Raw genomic sequence first — 23449 nt, 5'->3', positions numbered from 1 at the left:
AAAGTAACACCCATGCATAACTCCTGCATCCTCCTGTGGTACCCACCAGCCACAGCAGAGCCCTTGGGTGAAGAGCCAGGGACCTTCTTCCCTAGGGAAAACCCCTGATCCACCCAAGGAAGCCCAATGGAAATGGCCAGCCTCCCAGCTGAACACCCAGCAACTGTCTGCAGTGCTGAGAGGGAGCCTGGATGAGGTTCTGCTGCAAGCAGATCACAGCTGTAATAAATTAAACCCACAATTCCATCTGGCACCTTCAGGAGCTCCTCCAAAGCAGTGCCTCTGTCCAGCACACACCCTCCTACAAAACAACACTGCCTTTGCTGGGTGCAGATGGTGTCAGAAGTGCTACCAGCATCTCATGGCCACAGTAGGGATGGGATGCCTAAGCCCCCATCCCTCACCCAAGAACATTCAGCATGGCTCCATGGGAGGAAGCTGCACCCAAAATGAGAGCTGCAGCATGCCCTGCTCAGACTGGCACAGCCTCTTTTACACCCTGCAAGGGGCTCCCAAATTCCCCCTCATGGATCCCATGCATGAGACTGCATCTCAAGGACATCAGGCAGAGCAAGAGAATGAAAGCCACCAACTTGAAGCCACTTCTCTGGGTGGGACATCCATCAGCCACAGCAATTGGAAATGCTGTTTCCCCTTCCCTCAGATGCCTAAATTTCACATCTCCTCAGCAAGTGCTGCTTCCCCAGAGCTGACTTTCTCAAGGTGACACAGCAGCTCGTCAATCAGATGAGAATGATCAAACACAAACCCCCACCCTACCTAACCTTCTTCCATGGGGGTACTCACATAAGGAGGGACAGCCACCTCCAGGAGTGCTTAGTAAACACTCCTCACTTGTGTTCACACCATGTCCTAGCACCAAAACTGACTCACACCTGGCTCCTGTCACTGCACGACCAACACAGGCTCTCAGCACGTGCAACTTTGCTTCTTCTGCCAGCTCACCCTCTCAGCTGCTAAATGCTCTTCCCTGTAACACCATCCTTGTACTGCAGCACACAACAGACAAGCCCAGCTACACAAAGATCCCTCATTCCAGCTACATCTCATGCTTCCAAGTCAGCTCTGGTGCTCCTAATGGCTTCCTCACACAAGTGGCAATAAGAAAGTCTTCCAGAATAAATGTGACACTCCTTATCTTTTCGCCTTTAAGCTCCTGGTGAAAGCATCCATCCACACATCAGGATGTTGCCCACTTCCCACAGTTTGGGCAGGAATGAGCTTTTGGATGCCAAGCAGAGGCACAAGTCTCCCCTTCCACAGGAGAAGGAAAGCTGGCAGCACCTCCCAGGAGAGGCAGTACCAGAAATAAAGGCAAAGGTCTGGGGAGGGGGAACTAAACACAAAGCCTACCTGGTTATGTTCGTGAGACGATGAGCCCTTCCCTCGGGATGGGGAACAGATGCCATCAAGCTGCTCGCTGCAATCCGCCGTCCACTGCAAAAGGGATAAAAAAAGGGATTGTGTAAAATAATAGCTGGGCTGGGCAAAACTGCTGCGTCAGTCACAGCGCACAGAAAACACCGTCCCGCCGCGGGCATCGCTGCACACGTGTGGCACCCCCTCCTTTTTGAGGATGATCCCAAAGGCTTTGGCTTGGACATGCTCCACCCGCTGACAGTCGGCAGAGGGAAGAAACAGGAACAATTGTAGGAAAGCATCTGACATGGTGCTTTGCAATAAAATCCAGCACCAATACCTCCTTGCTGACTCTGACTGTGCTTGGAATTCCAGGTGGGTGATATACACTAGGGTGACTTGACTCTTTCACTCATTTCCGTGGAATTCTTCCATGGAAAGTTGGAAAATTTCTCCTTTTCCCAACCCTTGTTCCCAACTCTGTTTGCTTCAGGGACAGATACAAGCCCTGAGCAGCCAACACCCTGTGTTTTTAACTAAGCAGAAAATGAGTATGGAAGCTGTAGGTTTGGCCATTACCATATGTGGCCATAGGGGACTAGCAGGCTCTTAGGCCAGCTTGCCCCAAGGTGCCTCCATCAAAATAATTGAATTTGGTGTCATTTGTTGCCATTTTTTTCCCCTAAAGAAATGTAGGATTGCATCATACTGGTGACAAACAAACAAACAAACAAACAAAAAAAACCACAAACAAAAAACCCAAACAAACAAAAAAAAAGCAGCAATTTTCACTAGACAAACATGAAAGATGCTGATAATTCTAAAGTCATTTTGTCACTCCTTCAACAAAGTGGAGACTGACCAGCCGCACTTCTGAGGTCTTCCATGCTGGAAGCACTTAGCTGCTCCAGAGATACTCAAGGCTTGGTACCATCACCAAGGATGATGTGCCAAGAAAATGAAAAGTCACTTCCATACAAACAACCACCTGAGAGCTCCCTGGCATGTATGGATGAGGCCACAAAATAAATCTTCTCTACAGCTGACAATGATCCCTGCTCTCATCACAGAGCCCATTCTAGCTCACAGATGGGGTGATTTCAGTCATTAGAGCTGCTCATCACTCTACTGCCACTTCTGCTGACCCCCCCTGGAAAGGCTCATGATGCCATCACTCTTCAGATCCTTTTATTTACCAGATGTATCCCTATCTCATTTAATAATTTTGAGTGCAACCACACGTCTGGAAAGATCTTTCAAGGTACAAGATCACTCCTTACTATCTCCACAGCAAAATAAAATCACCTTTTTCCCTCTGATTTCCTCTTTTCTCCTGGTGGGAGCAAGGTTGGGGACATCCCCATCATGGGCACATCCACATTTTGGGATTCTTTGAAGTGGTGATGGATTCAGCTTCCCTGGGAGCTGAATGAGGAGGCTGTACCTTTCTTTCCTTCCCCCAGCAAGAACAATTGTCCAGGGATGTGGCACCATCCAAGTACCTCACACACATATGGCTGAATGGATTTATCCACTCTGAGGCAGGGAAAACATCACAGCCCTAAGGAAACAAACTGCTGAGAGATTAAGTAACTTGCCCAACATTAGAGATTTAGTTTCTGGCGGAACCTTGCAGTTAAAAACAATTTCCTTGGTCTCAGCCCAGTGCCTTTCCCTTAAATCCATCTTTCTCCCTCTAGCTCTCATTAATGAGGGAACATGCCACCTTCCATCAGGCTGGCTTCCACCAGGGTTACTCCAGTCAGCTGCAGGATATGTGCCTGTTTATTCCTTGCTTTGCTAAGAACTGATCAGGAAGAGAAAATCAGAAATAAAAATTCTTGATTATTTCTTATGGGTGGCAAAATGAAAAAAACCTTGGTGAGACAAGAGATAATTCCTTCTTAGTGCATCCATTAAGATATGGCTTGAAAAATGCAAGTGACCTAGAGTAAAAGCCCATCCTCACTTTTTGTCCAATACACAGTCCTAGAAATACATAAAATGTTGCATTTTGATGGAGTTTCACAATAAATCCTAATTAAACTTCTGCATCAATGGTCTGGGGTTCAGCCTCATTTAGCTGCTTCATTTGAGCTGCCTCTGTAAGTGGTTTAATTAAAAGGTTTAAAGTTCAGAACTTTCATTATTATGAATTTTTCCTTTAAAATAAAACCCAGCCATCTCTAAAGAGAGCACTCTCAGAACTGACATTAAAAACTCAGCAGCTCCTTTTTTCCAGGGTAATCCAGGAAGGAAAGCTAAAATGCCATTTCCACAACTGGAAGATGGATTTGATTGTTGCAATCAAGGATCTTAATGCAAAAAATGTACACGGGCTGCCATGAGAATTAGAAATTTTTGTCCTTAAGATGCAGAGGGAGCCTGGGATTATTGGCAGAGCAGTGGACAGGCTGGAAGAGGTTACAAAACTTTCTCTATTAATTTCTTTCTAATTCAATACTACTTTTGAACTTGACACATTAATAAGCAGAACTTGTCTGTATGTCCTGAAGCCCCTCCAAAGTGTCACTTCCAACACAGACATCTTCCAGCTTTGGGTTAATAAAATACACTTTGGATCATTAGATTTTTAAATATATTTTCTCCCACTTCTAAGGGCTTTGATCCTCAAATTGTAAAAGACCTCTTCACCAAAATCTATTCTTAAAAAGGTTCCTTTGGTCATTTCTTTACACTGAGATGATATAAAACAGGTCTGGAGCTCTAGGTCAGATCTTCAGCACCAGCAAACCTGCAGAGTTCAGACAGATCATATCAAACACTGCTGATACCAGACAGAGATGGGATCTTGTGGCAAGCACATTTCTCTCATTCTCAGGATTTTCATAGAGGTGCACAGAGAGAAATGAAAAAGAAAACAATTTCTATTTCTGCTCCTTGTTTTTTCTATGTGGAATGTGTTTGGAGAATTGTTTACCTGAGTGCTTGGTTGGATTCTGGGGAGGATTGCTTGAGCCTGATGGCCAATCCAATCCACCCGTGGTTGGACTCTTGAGAGAAAGTCACGAGTTGTGTTAAGAGTTAGAGAGAGAGAGTCAGAGAAAGTAGTATGTAGTTTTATTATCCTCCTTTTATATAGTATATTCATGTATTTTAGCATAGTTACAGTAAAGAAATAATTCAGCCTTCTGAATTGAGTCAGACATCGCCATTTCTTCCTATTGGGTTTGCCTGCATTTACAATAGGATCCTTCATATGTAGAATCATGGAATGGTTTGGGTCAAAAGGGACCTTAAACCCCATCTCATTCCACTCCTTGCCATGGGCAGGGACATCTTCCACTGTCCCAGGCTGCCCCAAGCCTGTTCCACATGGCCTGGAACACTTTCAGTAAGCACCTTGAGACCACAAAAAACCAAACCCAGCATCAGGAGACTGCTACCAGCAGCTTGAAGACCTCAAATAATCCCAAAACAAGTGAGCTGCCCCAAACCCAGCGTTTTATCACATCCTGCTTCACATCCAAACCCTGAAAAGGCTACTTCAGCTGAGAACATACTCTGGGAGCCCCCAGTGTGCCCCCAGCCCCTCTCCCACCCCATAGTGAGGCTTTCACCCACCTGTGAGACGTGGGACTGTGTCTTCTCGCTCTCGCCGTCGCCCTCGGTCTTGTCGGTGAGCAGCCCCTGTACCTGGTACTCCAGGACGTAGCTGTCGATGAAGCGCTCCAGCTCCTCGATCTCCTGGGAGCGGCTGCTCCCTGCCTCCGAGGAGGCTGACGCCACCGAGGAGCTCTCCATCCCTTCAGGGGACACACCTGGAACACAGGGGGCCTGAGGAAGCAGGACAAAAGAGACAGTTAGGTATTATTTCCCAGTAATTGTAAAAAAGATTAAAAAAACCGCAGCAGACAAAGCCAATCAGCTACCAAGTGCTGGATATTTTTTGCTGTATGTCTGCATTTCCAATACAATTCCTAATAATCCCAGGTGGCTGCATTTAGGGCTTCCAGGCATGCAAAAAATGTTCCACTTCTGTAATATTCCTGCGTTTAAGGACATATTTCTTGGCCTCCTGCTTAAAACCCAAACTACTGAAAACCTCCAGACATATGCACAAGAGAAAAAAATGTCACACTAAAATGCTTAATTTAATAAATCCAAAGCACCAGTTGTGCTGGATATGGGTGAGAAGCTGGTGGTAATGGACGAGAGTGAGGAAGAGGATGACAACTGAAAAGCTTCTCTAGGGCAGTGGCAGTAAATAATGCTGAGCTAATGGTGCGACTGTAAATGGTCCAGTGAGGAGGTGAGACAGAGATCACAACAGAATTCATTTCTAAAACCTCTCACTGCAGAAAATTGTCTCTATAGGAGACGTAGGAGATTTATAATTCCCTTCTCCTTCCTGCTTCTCCAGGGCTCAATGACAGTAACACCATAAAGAAAGGAAATCAACAGCTCCTGGGCTGGGCATGGCACTGATCTCTGCTCCCTGTGGCCCAGGACAGAACCCAGAGAATGGCTGGAGCTGTGCCAGGGAGGTTTGGGTGGGAGATCAGGGAAAGGCTCTTCCCCAGAGGGTGCTGGCACTGCCCAGGCTCCCCAGGGAATGGGCACTGCCAGAACTCCAGGAGCCTTTGGACAGCACTGCCAGGGATGCACAGGGTGGGATTGTTGGGATGTCTGTTCAGAGCCATGGAATGAGCACTGCCAGAGCTCCAGGAGCCTTTGGACAGCGCTGCCAGGGATGCACAGGGTGGGATTGTTGGGATGTCTGTGCAGGGCCATGGAATGAGCACTGCCAGAGCTCCAGGAGCCTTTGGACAGCGCTGCCAGGGATGCACAGGGTGGGATTGTTGGGATGTCTGTGCAGGGCCAGGAGCTGGGACTTGATGATCCTGGTGGGTCTCTTGCAGCTCAGGATGTTTTACAATTCTACGTTTGGAAAAAACTAGACCTTGGCCCAGTGTCTTGTGCTAAATCTCATATTCCTCCCTTCCTGCAGCTAGGAGGGAGAAGACATGGGAGCTGCCAGCACACTGCAGGACATAACAACTTCATCCTTCACCCTCTCCTTCACCAGGAATGGCTCTTTACAACTATAAAATCACCAAGCAAATCCAAGTGAGTCACATGCCATCCAGAAGGGAATGGGGGGGAAAAATATCTGTTCCCAACTCATGTAGTTTCCAGCTCCTGAACTATTTTCTCCTCTGTCACTTCTGAACAATTGTGGCTTCATTTGGAAACTGCCGAGAATGAGCAGTTCTGGCCTAAGGATTTCATCTGCTCTAGGAATTATTCCCAAATGTGCCCAGACTGTCAAAAAGGCTCATTATGTAGACCAATATCACACATTAGCTCCTGAACAAAAATCATATGCCATATTAAAGAGGAAAAAGAAAAAAGAAGAAAGTGAAGAAAGAAAAAAAGGAGCCCCAGAGAGTGTGAGGCCCTGGAGGAGGGCATGCTTCTCCCCTTTTCACTAATTAGTGCCAGTTACCAAATGGAAAGCACCAATTATCAAACAGGAAGTGCTAAAGAAAGAGTTGCGAGAATAGGAGGTTCCTGAAGGGGAGTGATGGCATGGAGAGATGGCACGAGGCAGGAGACAAATTATACAGGTGGCATCACTCAGGATAGAGTGAGCGGGGTCAGATGTTATCCTCCATCACATTGGGCCACACATTACACAAGCCCAAAGGTTTTTTTGTCTATTTCAGACAACACAAACCACATATCTGAGATATTTGTGGATCTCTAGTGGGAAACTCTAAAACCAATTCATCTTGTGGAAGCTTCACCTCTCTCTAAAGGAAGCCATCACTCAACAGGAAGAAAACTCCTGCTTTTCCTGGTGATCTGTGCCTGGAGCTGGTTTCTCACCTCACCCTCAAAACACATACAAAATTGGTTTTCAAAGAAATACCCAAACCCACACTTGAGCATCAAAGCAGTTACTATCTTCCCACCCTGAGCAAACAAATGTTGGTGAGAGCCCTTCATGAAGCAGTGATCCCTCAGCTCTGTGTTGGCTCAACACCTAGCACAAAGGATTCCCAGACACCAGGTACATTCCTTAATCACAACAAATAGAGATCAATCTCAAATTTGCATTTTTTTTCCACTTCCCCCTACCCTCCCCTCTACTTTGTCAAAGCACAAAGTTTGTAAGCTTTGGGGGTCTGAAAATTACCCTGCAAATCTTTCCTATTTCTGAAAGTGTTCAAGGCCAGGTTGGATGAGACTTGGAGCAACCTCATGCAGTGGAATATGTCCCAACCCATGGCAAGAGGGTAGAACTAGAAGACTTTGAAGGTTTATTCCAACTTAAATCCTTGTAAAATCCTATGATTTTACAGAACCCATGTTGTGCTCATTACTGTGACCATAAAAGAAAGAATCATCAGCAGAAAAAGTCAATAGATGTGCAAACTGCTTATTATAACTTAGTAATTATCAGCATTACTGTAATGTATAATTATTATTAATAGCTGTTATTAAGGGTGATCTAAATGGGGTTCTTGCTCTAGCAAGATGATACAGTTTTTTTTAGCAATTATACAGTTTTACCCTTCATCAGCAAATAATAAGAACAAGCATTTTTTATGACACTTGTCGACTCATTCCCTTTCTCCCAAAGGTGCTCCAGGCCTGCTGAACTTGTGGAAACAAGCAGTGAGTTTGATAGGTGAAGAACAGTAATGGAGAAGGAGCCCACTTTGGGTTGGGAGGCAACAGGAGAGTGGCACTTGGAACCAAAATGATTTAAGAAGTGGTGAGTCCGTGATGAGAAGACCACAGACATGCAGGAAAGTGGTGCATTTCCATCAGCTCACTGATAGGAGGCTGGGTGAGAGGACCCCACAGGCACATCCTCCCCCAGGGAGGAGCCTACAGCCATTCCCCTCCACACCAAAAGCTCTCCAAAATCTGAATTGCAGCAGACTGGCAGTGCCAAGACAGAACAGCAGGGCAATTTCCCACAGATTGTCCCCTGGGATGAGACCCACCTGTGTGCCAGCCACGACAAGGCTGGCACACTCAAGCCCCCAAAACAAGCTTCTGGGCAAAAACATGCTGGCACAGCAACATTACACCAAAACTGCTACCATAAAGAGATCTTCCTAAAACAATTCTTACAGAATCATTGAATCATGGAATTGTTTAGATTGGAAAGCCCTCCAAGACCATCAGGTCCATTCTTCTGGCACTGCCAAGGCCACCACTGACCCATCTCCCCAGGTGCTACATCCACATGGCTTTTAAATCCCTCCAGGTATGGGTATTCTACCAGTGCCCTGGGAAGCACTGGCTCTGCCAGAGGCTATGCCAGAAGCTCTGAACAAGCCTTTCCATGGAGGGATTTTCCCCAGTATCCAACCTGACCCTCCCCTGGCCCAGCCTGAGGCTGTTCCCTCTCCTCCTGTCCCTGTTCCCTGGGAGCAAAGCTTGACTCTTCCCCCCGCTGTCCCCTCCTGTCAGGAGCTGTGCAGAGCCACAAGATCCCCCTGAGCCTCCCTTTCTTCTTCCCTTCCTTTTCTTTTTCCCTTCCCAGCTCCCTCAGCCGCTCCTGGGGCTCAGCCCCTTCCCAGCTCCGTTCCCTGCCCTGGACACGCTGCAGCCCCTCAGTGTCTCTCTTGTCCTGAGGGGCCAGAGCTGTCCCCAGCACTGCAGGTGCCTCAGCACCAGCATCCCCAGGACCTTTCCCAGCTTTCCAGCCCCTCTGCACCAGCCTAGAGCTGTAGGGGGCAGGGCTGACCCAAGACCAAGCCAGTTCTTGCTCCAGTTCATCCAGACAAACCCACATCTTGACCTGCTATTAGGACAACAACAGCACATCTTGCTCCTATGCAAGGTCCAATGTGATTGAGTACCAGCAAAGGAAAGAAAATAAAGATTGCTTTTCCCAGTGTTTTGCTTCCACTGGATGGAAGCTTAGAACTTAAAATGCCTTTGCACATGTAAGAGTTTATTTGAACGTTGTGGATTCCAAAGGCAAGAGAAACAGGAATACCATGCTGTCACACACAACCAAAATGGTGAAAATTGTAAGCAGATTTTCTTGAGAACTACATAGCCAGGAGCTAATAACCAATACCAATGCCTAGGTAAGGTCATTGGGAAGGATCTCTAAAATACTGAGTTCAACCAGAACTACTTCATGCATTGAGCTTCCTTTCACCTGAACTAAAATTCAATTATTGAAAGGTGTAACCACCACCAAAGCCCAATAAAGGACAGGTGCTTAGTTCATCTTTCCAACAGCAGGGTCTCAGCTGTTTAGGCTTGACTGACTGACAGCATTTAACTGGAAAACTCATGTCTCTTCCTTGCTTATCCTCCTGTTAGACACTAAGAAAATCCCAAGCCAATCCTCCAATCCTCTCTGACTCTGAAGTGAAGTCAGGAGGAATGCAGAGCATCCTTTATGCACATAATATTTATTTCTCAGAAATGCCATCATAGGCCAGCTGCTGCAGAGACAGGCTGTGACAGGCTACAGAGATATCCTGACATCCCTGAGAGCCTTTTGCCACATGGGATTTATCATCCCAGAGTTTTCTAGGAATAAGAGATGCTTCCTATAAAAGGCAGCTGCAGTACAAATTCTTCACATACCAGTGCAGCCACCTGCTTCCAGAATGTTCTTTGATAGGACATCCAGCAACCCTCTCGTGTTAGTTATCCCTTGGGTGTTTATAACAGACTGTGATCCTGCAGGTCCCTTCTGCTCTAAGACACCTGAGAACAGCTCAGCAGCCCAGATTTGTCTGTGCCTGAATGGGAAGATGGTAAAACCAAACCAAATTGATTCCCAGGGAGACAGAAGGAAAGGCCCCAGCCCAGGCCCAGACATCACATCCTCTCTCATGAGCAACCAACAACAACTTTTACATCTCTTGTGTAGGCTCCAAAACCCACCCCACTGCTCTCCTGTCTCTGCCCCCTAAAGCCATGTTGGACATCACCTTGTGCAGGTGGAGGTGGCTATCCAGGCTGAGGTGACACCCTCTTCTGCTCAGTGCCTCTCTGGGGCTGGGCAGGGAGGAGCAGCTCATGGTCAAACCTTCCATCATCACCTCCCTCACATTCCCTGCTTACTGAGACTCCAAGCCAGGCTTCCCAAAGCTGCTGCTGAAGCACACGCACAAGGAGGAACTCCCTGCAGGCCCAGACAAAAGAGATGCTTTGACCACACAGACCAGGGATGAGCAGATAGTGCAGGACAGCCCTTCTACTTCTTATCTGCTTCTTATCAGCACCTTTGGGTCAGGTGAAATGCTCTGTCTGTCTCGAGTCTGCAAACAACCACCCACCAGCCCACGCTCTGACAGCAGCACAAGCACCTTTGGCTGTCTGCGTTTGGGGCTGGAAGTCCTTGCCATCAGCCCGGCTCGATTTACAGCATATCCTTTTAATGAGCCCCTTCTGCAGCAATATTTTCCCTCTCCTCATCCAGCCCTTTTCCAACAACAAGTAATTAGCAATGCATCTTTCTCGAGCAGTGAGAGCATCTCAGAGAACGAGACGAACAGTTTATCTTTATTGCTGGCAGGCAGCTCTCATACCCAGCCACCCTCAGGAACAGTTACTATGGAAAATAGAAGCAACAGAGATGAACCATGACTCCCTGTACCCAGGTACTGCTGCATCTCCACAAAGCATCATGTGTCTTAAATTTGCTGCTCCAAAACCACTACCTTTCCAGACATCAAAACATCAAGCAGAGAAATGTAAATTATTATACCCCGGATCTGACCCTTTTCTAATTAAAATGTAAACACCTTTGAAAACCACACGAGTGTTTACTGCTGGAGCCAGCCGTGGGCTTTTCAGATGCTGATGCATCCGCAGCTGGCTGAGCATTTGATGTATTTCATCATCCCTCCAGTCTCAGGTCTGCTTTCTGGTACCTGGTGATGCAGAAAAGCCCCAGTGACAGGAGAGGAGCCCACCAGCTGCCACGCTGCAGTGCCACTCACAAGCCTGGCACAGAACACAGCAGGCAAACATCATGGTGCATTGAAACACAGCCATCAAAACAAACATAGAAATAAATGGAGGGGAAAAAAAAGAGGGGCAGACAAGTGCCGCAGAATCCAAACCAAAACAGCCAGCTTGATCCTGCAAAAAAGGGAGAGGAGTAACCAGAAAGCCAGAAATCCTCATTCTCACCCAGGCTGTAATTTATTATGTAGCTTCCTGCAATAAGCAACTCTTTGTGGTTGGAAAGTGAACCTCTATTCCTTTCTTCTCTTTAAACAAAACCAAAGGTACATCACCTTTAAAAACATAAAGTCTTTTAGTGTGTCAAATCTGTTCATGAGGTTGGAATGGTTTTCCACCAGATGGGCTTCCTTGCCTGGGGGAAGACATTACCTTTGGCTTGTGATAGATATTATCAAAAAAGGAAAGGAAAAAATAGCACACAACCAAGAAAACTACTGTCTGAACACCAAGTGAGAGGAGGTGGGTTTATGGGCTCACCCTGTGGCAGGATGCTCCACTACAGTGGATATCAGGGCAGGGAGATTGCTGGCTGCACCCCTGGCTGCAGCAAGGAACACTCAGATTATGATACAAATTCAATACATGCAAATGCAGAACCATTTCTAGATATAAAATCTGAAACAGGCCCTAAAAAAATCTCCAACCACCAACCCCTGAATTGTGAACAGCCTGAGTTTTATAACCTATTTTACACTGGTTCATGCTACAAACCGTGACTTAAGCCAGACAATAGATTTCGACATTCCCCTGCTTCTACTATAAACTAATGGAACAAGAGCCCACATTACATCTTACCCGTGTTATTTTTCACCTTTACAAGGAAAATGTTGCCAGATAAAGATATTGAACAACTATTATGAATAACCGAAGAAAGCATTTCACACATGCATTTCTCTTCAGAGCTGCACTGTTTCTCCTCGGAGAGTACACAGCATCACTCTGGCAGCTGGGCAGGACGTGATGGCTGCAGGGATTGTTCTGGAAGACATGAACCAAGGATGTTCTTCTGCCAGAGGAGCTTGCACACCTGCACCTGTGTGTGCCCTCCTGCGATTCACCTGGCAGGTTGCAATCTTCAGGCAACTAACACCTGTGTTTTTTGCCCAGTTCTTCTGGCTCCCCAAGGGATGAGCCACGATCTCATGGAAGCAGCAGCCAGCATATAAAACTATCCATGCAGGCAGCGCTCTGCAGGCAGAGAGCACAGCCCACATCCTAAATAAAAACATCACAACCACGAGCTCATCCACACACAGTCGCTCGCACACATGTGCCGGCCACTGCGCATCGTTATTTGTAAATAACCAAAGCAAACCCATAACTGGGACAAAATATTTTCTTTCCAGTCACCCAGGCAATATAATGGGCACTTGGACTGTGAAAAGCTCTGTAATCCTAAAAGACACATCCAACTCTAAGTTGAGATGTCAACCTGCTGATCGATTACTTCATGCTGGTGGCTGCCCATGGGAGGGACTGGGTGGGAGCAGTGCACCCCAGTCAGCAGCAGGGCAGGCATGGGCGCTGCTTAATCCCTATTAAATCACGCCTGTGGCTCACTGGCAAAAAGCATTTTTGTGTCTGTACACCAGCTTGTAGCAGCATTCAGAGAACATATCTTGGCCACCAGCCAGAACACTGGAGCTGCTGCTCCCAAATGGCTTTTATGCTAGGAGGAGCCAGCTGGTCCTCTCCTCCTGGGAATCATAGGGTCACAGAACAGGCTGGGTTAGAACAAACCTTCAAAGGTCATTCAGTCCAACCCCCTGCCACGGACAATGACACCTCCCACTTGATGAGGTTATTCCAAATCCCATCCAACCTGGCCTTGGACACTTCCAGGGATCCAGGGACAGCCACAGCTGCTCTGGGCATCCTGTGCCAGGGCCTGCCCACCCTCCCAGCCAGCAATTCCTAATTCCCAATCTCCCATCTGTGCCTGCCCTCTGGCAGTGGGAGCCATTCCCTGTGTGCTGTCCCTGCCTGCCTTGTCCCCAGTCCCTGTGCAGCTCTCCTGGAGCCCCTTGAGGCCCTGGCAGGGGCTCTGAGCTCTCCCTGGAGCTTCTCTTGTGCAGGGGAACAGCCCTGAGCACAGGGGCAGAGGGGCAGAATCCCCCCTGCCCTGCTGCCCACGCTGGGGGATCAGCCCCGGGCAGGGGGGTTCAGGCTGGGGCAGGTCCAGCTCTCACCCACAGCACCCCCAGGTCCTTCTCCCAGGGCTGCTCCCTCTGCTCATCCCCAGCTTGGGCTGATCCCGGGGGCAGCCCCAGCACTTGGCCTTGTTAAACCCCATGACATTCCAATCCCTAAGGATTCTCACCTCCATCCCAACCAACTGCTTCTATTCACCACAGCTTTCCCCTTTTGGAAGCTCTTCTGTGCAACAGGGATAGGGACAGGAGAGCCCCTGTGCATCCCAAATTCAACACTTCTGGAAGATGAGATAGGAATGAGGAAGGAAGATGCTTTTTGCAACATCAGCCACCTTCTGCACCATTGGAAGCAAATCTTCTGTGGCTTCCCATGGCTAAAACCAAAGGGAAAAATCCTTCCCAGCCTTGGGCATGCTGCTGGTTGGGATGGTGTTGCATAAGGAAGATGTGAAGGAGGGACAATTCCCTCTGACCTACAGCTGGCTCACTGCCCTGGGGTGACTTTATGATGCTTGTATCCCCATTAATTTTTAGCCCAGAAATAAGTTTTGGGCATATAAGACTGGTCCTGATAGTGAAGCGATAGGCAGAGAAGAATTGCGGGGTTTGTTTTCAGAAACTGCACATGCTCCCCTGCATCCTGCTCCTATACTGTATTGTCTGCAGAACACACATTAGGACAGAGCTCTCCTTTGCTTTTAGTTGATTTTTAGCTAGCTGAGGCAGAGAAGTTCCCTGGACTGTGGCTTTTCTTTTCTGGAACTGTTTAAACCTGATCTGGACTGAAAATCTAGAAAAACACTGGGAGCTCACATCTGATAAGAGACTGAGACAAACAGGGATTTTCTGAATTTGCCATCTCTTCAGAACAGCAAGAGATTTTATTGTTTAATATTGTTCATTTTTTGTGCTGGTTAATGCTTTGCCTGTTAAATAAACAATTTTTTTCCACTTTTCTCCAAAGAAATATTTTTCTGAACCAGCTGGGGGAGGGGCCATTTTCTAGAAGAGCCCTTGGAAGTTTTCTCCCAAATTTGCCCTAAACCAGGACACTCAGTCACAGGGATCTCTGTGCATTCTGCCTAACATGAGTTGCCCAGCTGGAACTGGAAAGAGGAATCATCAATTAAACCTGTGCCACATTGCAGAGGAAAGTGGAAAATAACTTACCTAACCCTTAACTTACTAGGTAAGCTCACCTGAAAAATTCCATGCCCAAATGAATATAATCAGAGAATTTCTGAATATTTATTTCCTTCAGTTCTAAATAAAAACCTAAAAACCCTAAAAAATCCCAGTCAACTAGACCCACAAACAAATAAAACTTCCCAAACCTGTCTCTGGACCCCCAGTATTCCACCACATTCTAATATTTATGTTCTAAAAGACGCAGCAGATTGGCTTTTATATCACACTCACCCTGGTACCATCAGTCATTGACTTTATCAGTTCCCTTACAGGCAGTAGCCGTGAGATCAGATACTCTAAATATTCTAGTGGAAAATAAAAGGATTTGGGGAAAGCACAGCTCCTTCTGGAATTCTGTACATGCAGAAGGAAAAGTAGAGGTTTCCATATACTGCTTCTGGTAATAGCAATAATAATAATAATAATAATAATAATAAAAATAAAAATTAATAGTCAGGAAACCAAAACGGTCTGGAGAAGCACATGGGGAAAGGGAATCCTGTGGGGTCAGTGTCCAACACCACATGAACAGGTTACCACAACAAAGGTGACCATGGCCAGCATCCCTCATGCTTTTCCCAACTTCTGGAAACCTCTGCTTGGCAAAGAAAGGCACAACGTGACGAACACCCCAGCAAGGCATTTGACTCACTTATTTTTGACTGAGCCAGTCACCAAAGCTTTACCTTCTCCTGGGGCTGGACAGAGTGCCCTCCTTAGCTCCTGCTCCTGGAGACGTGGACTGGATGTGATCAAGACAGCCAGCTTTCATCCAGCAAAGTTACTGCATTATGGAAAAGTGATTTCCACTTCAATCAGAGAAACCTTCTGTTTTCAACTGAGATCCCTGTGACTGCTGTGGGCAAAGAGCATCATCTAAGGCAGCTCTCACTGCCTGGTAAGGTCACACAATCATGGAATGCCTTGGGTTGGAAGGGACCTTAAACCTTATCTCATTCATGTCATGGGCAGGGACACCTTCCATTATCCCAGGTTGCTTCAAGCCCCATCCATCCTGGCCAAGGATGAGGCAGCCACAGCTTCTCTGGGCAACCTGTGCCCAGAGGGCCTCATCACAGGGAATAATTTCTCCATAAAAGAGTTTCTTCTTAGATGCCCTTGCAAACCCTAAATCTACTTTTCAGGCTACAAGGATCTCATGCCATGCTCTTCCACAAAATTTCCCATTACACTTAGGAAAGCAAATGTAGTACCCAGATGGACCCAGGTTTTGCACTGGGCTCCCAGCAGCTGTCCCAGCAAGGAACACGATGCAGCACAGGCACCACAGCACCACCAAAGGTCTCACCTAGCCCAGGGATGCTGCTGAGTGGCAGGGACAGGCTCCCTGTGAACCCACCACACTGACAAAAGTCACAACAGGAATGCCCAGCCTAGGATAGGTGGAAACCAGATCCTACAAGCTGTGCTTTGCACAAGCAGCATGAGCCAAGCCCACTAGCTTAACCCTCCTCTCAAAGCCATCCCCAGCTTTTAGCTCCTTCCAGCATCTGATGAGACAGCTTGAATCAATTCACCAGGAAAACGCCTGCCTTAGGGAACCAGTCCAAAAATACCAAGCACCTCCCCAGACAGGAATTTTTGGGAGCTACTGGCCAGATACCAACCTCCAGCCTCCTTTCTGAGGCTTGAAGCGCATTTTTTTGCGATCACTCCCAGACTATCACTCTGTTGGGTGCTCTGCACCAGCAATGCTGCCAAAGATCTCCAAAAATTCCATTCCCAGGTGGCCCCACTCCACTTGTGGTTATTCCCCCCTAAACTGCAGCGAGTCAGGGATGACAAGAAGCCAGCAATGGGGATGGGAAGAGCAGCCTGCTGACTCCCAGGGTGTGAAGATACTGCAAGCACTTGCAGAGCTACATTTATCACCCAGGGGACCAGGCTGAGCCCTGGCAGGCAGGAGCAGGACAGGGAGGTGTTTGTTATTACAAAGCAAACAGAGAGACAGGTACTTTCAGGACACGACAAGTAAACTGTTTTGAAATGAACATGAGCTTGGCGAGTGTTTGTTTACCTCCACCAGCAGCAAGGACACTTGGGACTGGCCCTGATCAAGACAGCTTTGGGATTTACCAACTCTGTGTTCTAATCTTTCCTGCTGGCAGTGACTTCAACACCAGTCCCTTATGCTAACCCCAGGTCCTGGACCACAGAATCACAGAATGCTTTGGGTTGGAAGGGATCTTCCAGTCTCATCCCCTGCTGGGCAGGGACACCTTCCATTGTCCCAGATTGTTCCAAACCTCATCCAGCCTGGCCTTGGACACTTCCAGAGATAGGCCAGGGACAAATTCCCTGTGCAACCTGTGCTGGGGCACCAGCACCTACTTTTTTTCCTAGTATCTAATCTAAATCTACCCTCTGTCTGCATCCTGTCACTCTAATAGCCTCTGTCCATCTTTCCTGTAGGCTTCCTTCATGCACTGCAAGAAAGCCTTGTTGAGTCCCAGTACTGCTGCTGGTGTACTGGGGACAAGAACATAAAATTTGTCCCAAAATACCTTTGAGTTGCTCTTTGTGTCCAGCTGTTGCATCCACCAAGGACACAAATGTGCCATGCACTTCATGTGTGACTGGTGTGACACCATCCATCCTGCCTTGCTTCCCTCTCTTGTAAAACACAAACACTGCTCTTTTTTTTTTCATGGTAAACTACATTTCCACAGCTCTCCGTTACAGTGTAAAATAATTTAAGACATTTTATTTGGGATTGAAATGGGACTTAACTTTATTTTGTTTCCCGTTTCAACAAAGTATCTGTTCTCATTGAACCCAGCTAAAAATACACTTATTCCCCACAAGTATCCTTGGCCTCATGATTTCTCTTAAGAAAAAAAAAGCTAGTGTTAGTAATAATTATTTGATGAGGACAATTCACAGGATCTGAAGATAACTTGGGGCAGCCACCCAAAGTATACAGCAATGCAATGGGATCATGGGGGGAGGGCTGTAAGTGAAGCAGCTTCAGGAGAAACCACAGCAGGATGCCTGCTATTCATGCACCTTTGACTTCAGAGATTAAATAAAGAGCTCAAAACTATATTGCTTTGCAGAAAAAAAAAATTAAAAAAAGGAAAAAAAAGGGAAAAAAATGAAAGAAAAGAGGTAAGGGAGAGTTTGACTAATCAAGAGACTGCTTAGGGATATACACCTGGATGGTGCCTCACATCAAAGGTTCTTGAAGGTAGAGCCCCACCATTCCCAACTCCTGGGTGCCAGCACAAGGTAGGGATGGTCGTCTGAGGGGTCTTTATGACCCAACAATTCAGCAGTAGAACCTAACACGAGACTGGAAAAGGCACTTCTGCAATAAATTATACAGTATGAAAGAAAATAAACCTCATTGCTAGTGCTGAGGTAGTGCAGGATTTGGAGGCTTCAGAGGAAGAAGCAAAGAAAGCCAAGATAAACACATAACTCTGGGGTTTGGGGCAGGTTCCTCCCACTCCTTCTAGAGCTTTCCCAGAACCATGGAATGGTTTGGGTTGGATGAGACTTTCAAAGCCACCCAGTGCCACCCCTGCTATGGGCAAGGACACCTTCCACTAGGCCAGGTTGCTCCAAGCTCTGTCCAACCTGGCCTTGGACACTGCCAGGGATGGAACAGCCACAGTTCCTCTGGGAAACTTTGTGCCAGTGCTTTCTGGGGACCCTGGGAACACCCTACTGCTGGTGAGCATTCCCACATGTCCATGATATCCAAAGACCTTCCAGCACCAGGAACTAGAGGTGACATTTGGCACTCAAGTCACACATGTCCCCTCCAGCAGTGTGGGACAAGGGCCATGCTTCTCCTCTGTCACAATCTTCAGAGGAACAGAATTCACCCTCGAAGAAGCAAATTCTGAACCTATCACATAATAACAATATATTTTTTTTAATTACTTGTTTGCCAGCAGCCCAGATTTGGCTTGATGAATTTTTCAGTAGTTTTGGTCAAGTCACTGCAGCCAAACCACTGGGAAGAAAACACTGAAAAAATTGTTTCACTTTTTTAAAGAGCTTTTTTGTTTTTAAACAAAGGATTTTTTCTTTTATTTTGTCGTGGTGGACACTGAATTCCAAAACTCTCCATTATAGTGTAAAATAATTTAAACCAGATTTCATTTTGGATTGAAATGGGACTTGACATTGTTTCCTGTTTCAACAAAATAAAAATAACTATTCTCACTGAACCCAGCTAAAAATACTTTTATTCCCCACAACTATCCTTAGCATTATGATTTTTCTACAGGCTAATTAAGGAAAAAAATGGAGTTAGCATTAACTATCTGTTTTATGGCCTGGTGTTGAAGAGTATTCACTGAGAATCCAAGGATAACTTGGGGTTCCCACCCCAAGATGCAGCAGCGCTTCAGGGAAGAAGATGCAATTTAAAATGTTAACTGTAATTCACTCAAAAGTTAGAAAGTCAGGAACCTCAGGAAAATTCAGACATGTGTTTTTTTTCTACAGAGGGAAATAAGGAACACAGGAACCCACACTGCCCCCAGAAGAAGGGGAACTGGTACAGCCCTAATTTTGCTGGCAAGGTGGAACACCAGGCACAAGCCCAGTGCCAGCCCTTTCAGGCTTTAACCTCCCAGCAATGCCTCTGCTTTGGCTTGTTCCCAGCTCCTCCATGGGCTGCTCTGCTGCAGGAGAAAATATTTACTCTGCAGAGAATATCAGGCACTGCACAAGATAACACCCAGGGCTGCAGAAACACCAACAGATAAAGCCTCATGTGATGCCCCGCTCCATCCTCTCCAGCTCCCTTTCAGGCCCAACTGGATCTCGTGCAGGGCGAGGGGACAAAAAACCCCAAACAAAACAGGTTTTCAGAGCAGTGCTGCTGACTTGTTGTTTTTCAAGCCCTCTGCCACCCAGCCCCTGCAGTGCTGCTAACCTCTGCTGATCCCATCAGGTGGTTTAACCAGGAAGCTTAGCAGTAAGCCCTGCTCCTGTGAGCAGGCACCATGTTACGTGGGCTATTCTCTGCCCAACCATAGAGCTCTTAGCTCCAAAATCCCAGCTACAGCTTTCAGGAAGAAAATCAAATGCATGAATGGAGGAAATTTATCTCAGGTTGCAATGTTTTGTTGTCAGGCTGGATTTAATTTTTTTTTTTTTTCTGCGCAAGGATTTATTTTTTTAATGTTGAAGTACATGTTAAACCCTGTTAACATGCTGCAAATCCCTGTCTTGCTGGGAAAAAAAAAAAAGAATTTGGCACCTCTAAAAGGCACCTGGCCTATACCTGTAGCAAAACAAACATAAACTGGAAAAGAAGCAGGTAGAGAAGGGAGAAACCACCGCAGGGAGGACAAAAGAAAGAAAAATGGGATAGAGAATAAAAAATCATAATAGGCACCAAAAATTAAAAAAAAAAACGAACCAAACCAACCAAAAAAAAAAAAAGTAATCAGGAAGAACAATACAAATGAGATGGGGGATAAGGGAGATAGAAAGGGACAGGCAACATAAAAGAAGGGATAGAAAAGAAATAAAAATTGGAGAGGCAGCAAAAAAAATGGGATAGGTAACAAATAGAATGGGATGGGCAACTAAAGTAAAAAAGGGACAGGCAACAACTCTGCCCCCAAGAACTAGGCAGAAAGTGGCACTGCATAGTTTTCACCTGTTAACTTTGGCAGCCAGAGGATTTCTGCAGTAAGATGCACTCTTAATCAGGGCAGGGGGAAGAGGAGGGAACTGTGATGAAGAACATGGCAGCAAAGAAATGCCTGCAGGGGAGCTGCCTGGAAAGTCTGGCAGGCTGGGACCACCAAACTCAGCAGGATGGCCACTGGAGCAGGAAAAGCAGTTCACAAGTATTACACTCTCCCTGCCTACAACTCTTATTCTCAGGCTTCACCTAGCCTGAGCAAAAGAATAATATTATTAGGAGACAGACAATAAATCAAAGAACAGCTTGGAAAAACCCGTGAAGCCTCCCAAGAGCCAAGGAAACCTGCACTATCTAGGGAAGAGTGAGATTACAATAATTAGGTCAGTTGGCGATAAGCCTCCCCAGCACACACAGGCACACACGCGCTGCTGCTCGGCCAGGGAGTGCTGATACCCCCCAGGAGCTGAGAATCCCAGCAGAAGAATGCCAGGGGCATGGGAAACACCAGGAGCAGAAAGCCTCCTCCAGCAGCAAACAGCTGCAGCTGCTCAGCTCCAGGTCTGGGGATCGGTAAGTGAGGCTTGGTAAACTCTGACGGGATACTGGAAAATTCCTTTGCTTTGAGCTGTGGTTCAGCAGCCAACATGTAACTTGAGTGTGAGATCTGGGTGTGCAGCTTGGAAACAGCAGCGGGACTCAGCTGGAGGAGGCCCTGAGCAGGTTTGATGTAGAAGCTGGCTCTGCACTGAGCAGAGGGCTGCACTGCAGGAGCTTACTTCAATCCAGAATAATTGCAGGATCTTACCTATGGAGATCTTCCTGAGCCCAGACTTCTAGGACAAAGCAAGAAAGATGTACTTCAAGCTTAAATGAAAACCAGAAGAAACTTTGTAACACTGTAAGGGGTCAGGCTGACCTTTAGGAGAGGAAACAGGCTGACATGAAATTCAAGTCCACGACAATCCCATTGAGAAAAGCTGCCTGCTCTGGGAGGCAGAGGATGGTCCCATGCAGCGAGTGCTGAACAGGGTATCCATGCACTTTTCCCTGCAGAAAGGGAGACAGAAGCTTTTTATGTCTCATCTCCTCCTCCCTGGATGGTTTGCCATCAACTCTGCCCATGCTGGCAGCCTTGGGGCTCAAGGACTTGAAAGAGTCACAGCTGCAGGCCCAGAGTGTGGCCTGGACTGAGATGACATCCAGATGTTTGACCCCAGATCAAGCAAGCAGGAAGGGCAGACCAAAGAGGAGGATGTGCTCACTGCCCCGACCTGCTCTTGTCTTTTCCTCTTCACCTGTGCCATCATCTGCCTGTCTCTGATTTGGCCATCTATTACTGGGGCCCAACCTCCAGCTCAGAGCACAGAAACCAGTCCCCTATTGCTTGGGCTTTCCAGTCTCCCTCCTTGCACTGATTTCAGTCAAATCACCAGAAAAAATTAACAGAGGAGGCAGACACTCCCTCACTAGAGTCTCCACATTGTTTTCAAAGCTGCTTCTTTCTGAACACCTCATCAGTACTCTCACCTGCCCCTACAACCCACAACAGATTCTCAGAACAACCCAAACAACAACAAACAGCACGGGATGGTTTTGTGAAGCCTCCTGCTTGCAGTCCACACAGCTGTGTTGGGATCAGCAAGCTTTTCCCATGTGTGAGCTGTAGAATACCCAAGCTCTGCCCTGCTCAGGTCAGACCTCACCTGCAGAGCATCTGGAGTCCCCAGCAGCACAAGGACATGGAGCTGCTGGAGCCAGCCCAGAGGAGGCCATGGAGCTGCTGCCAGGCTGGAGCCCCTCTGCTCTGGAGCCAGCCTGGCAGAGCTGGGGCTGTTCCCCTGCACAAGAGAAGCTCCAGGGAGAGCTCAGAGCCCCCGCCAGGGCCTCAAGGGGCTCCAGGAGAGCTGCACAGGGACTGGGGACAAGGCAGGCAGGGACAGCACACAGGGAATGGCTCCCACTGCCAGAGGGCAGGCACAGATGGGAGATTGGGAATTGGGAATTGCTGGCTGGGAGGGTGGGCAGGCCCTGGCACAGGGTGCCCAGAGCAGCTGTGGCTGCCCCTGGATCCCTGGAAGTGTCCATGGCCAGGTTGGATGGGGCTTGGAGCACTCTGGGAAGGTCTCCCTTCACAGCAGGGGATCAAATTGGATGATATTAAGGTGCTTCCCACCTAAACCATTCTAGGAGTCTATGATTCTCTGAATTCATTAAGTACTTCAGGATGTAATTACTCGACTGACTGACTGATCCAAGTTAAACCCAACTTTCACGCAAGAATAGCATCCTACAGACTCAACTGTTTTCTGTGTGCTTCATGCAACCATGAAGTTCCTACCCTCACTACAGTTCACTAGCCAAAAACCAGTAGCCCCCATTAAATACACACAAATAATTTTCCATATTCCTAGGTCATGCAGAAGATGTCATGCACATGCTGACCTTCAGCCTCCAAACTCCCCTCATTAGCATCCTGACCAATGCTCTCATTTGGTATGTGCTATGATCTCCCTCCCAGCATATTAAAAAACAGTGACCACAGTTCCCTCTGTACTCTAAATCAAAGTTCGCCTTTTTTTTTTTTTTTTTTTGTTAAAACAATCAGCTAATCAAACCCATTGCTTCCAAACTAACATTTCTCTCAATGCTTTTATTAATAGACAGAGATGTTCAAAAGGCAGCTAATATGGCCTAAGCAGAGCAGAGGATGCTGTGAGGACAGGTTCATGATGTGGCTGGACTTCTTAAAAGAGGAGAAAAAAGATTAACACAAGGAAGTCTAAATCCAAGAGAGGTTGCTGGAGTATTTCTAGATGATGACCAACTTTGTCCTTCTCAGCACTACCTTCACCACCACATAAATATTCATTTTGGATGCCAAACTTCCCTGTGTTATAAAGCGAAGTAGTAAGAGATGCATGCTGGAATTCCTCGTCAGATCAAAATTGCTCTTAGGGTTTGAGTATCTGATTTGGGAACAGAGTGGTAAGATTCTAGGGATTTTGGGAGTTTCAACTCCTTTTTATCTGCCCTTCTCCCCTTTAGAGAGAAGCAGAGCTATGCTGGCTTCCAGGGCAGGAGAATAATTAACGCAAAACTAATGCACTTGTTT

The 23449-nt window shown here is 47.0% G+C and overlaps 1 protein-coding gene across 6 annotated transcripts in view; it reads right to left on the bottom strand.

Moving 5' to 3' along the window:
- CTIF (cap binding complex dependent translation initiation factor) overlaps nt 1–23449 on the bottom strand; it is a 144538-nt gene that overhangs the window by 110311 nt on the left and 10778 nt on the right. For all 6 annotated transcript variants that reach the window (XM_085567185.1, XM_085567186.1, XM_021535535.3 and 3 more), the window contains exons 2-3: nt 4966–5178; nt 1375–1458 (exon numbers count right to left, since the gene is read on the bottom strand). In XM_085567185.1, the coding sequence (XP_085423311.1) occupies nt 1375–1458; nt 4966–5178 (297 nt within the window). The remainder of the gene's footprint in view (nt 1–1374; nt 1459–4965; nt 5179–23449) is intronic.

Source organism: Lonchura striata, chromosome Z (genome assembly GCF_050655825.1).
Source record: "Lonchura striata isolate lonStrDom1 chromosome Z, ASM5065582v1, whole genome shotgun sequence".
Lineage (NCBI taxonomy): Eukaryota > Metazoa > Chordata > Aves > Passeriformes > Estrildidae > Lonchura > Lonchura striata.
This window is presented reverse-complemented; position numbering and strand designations above follow the sequence as displayed.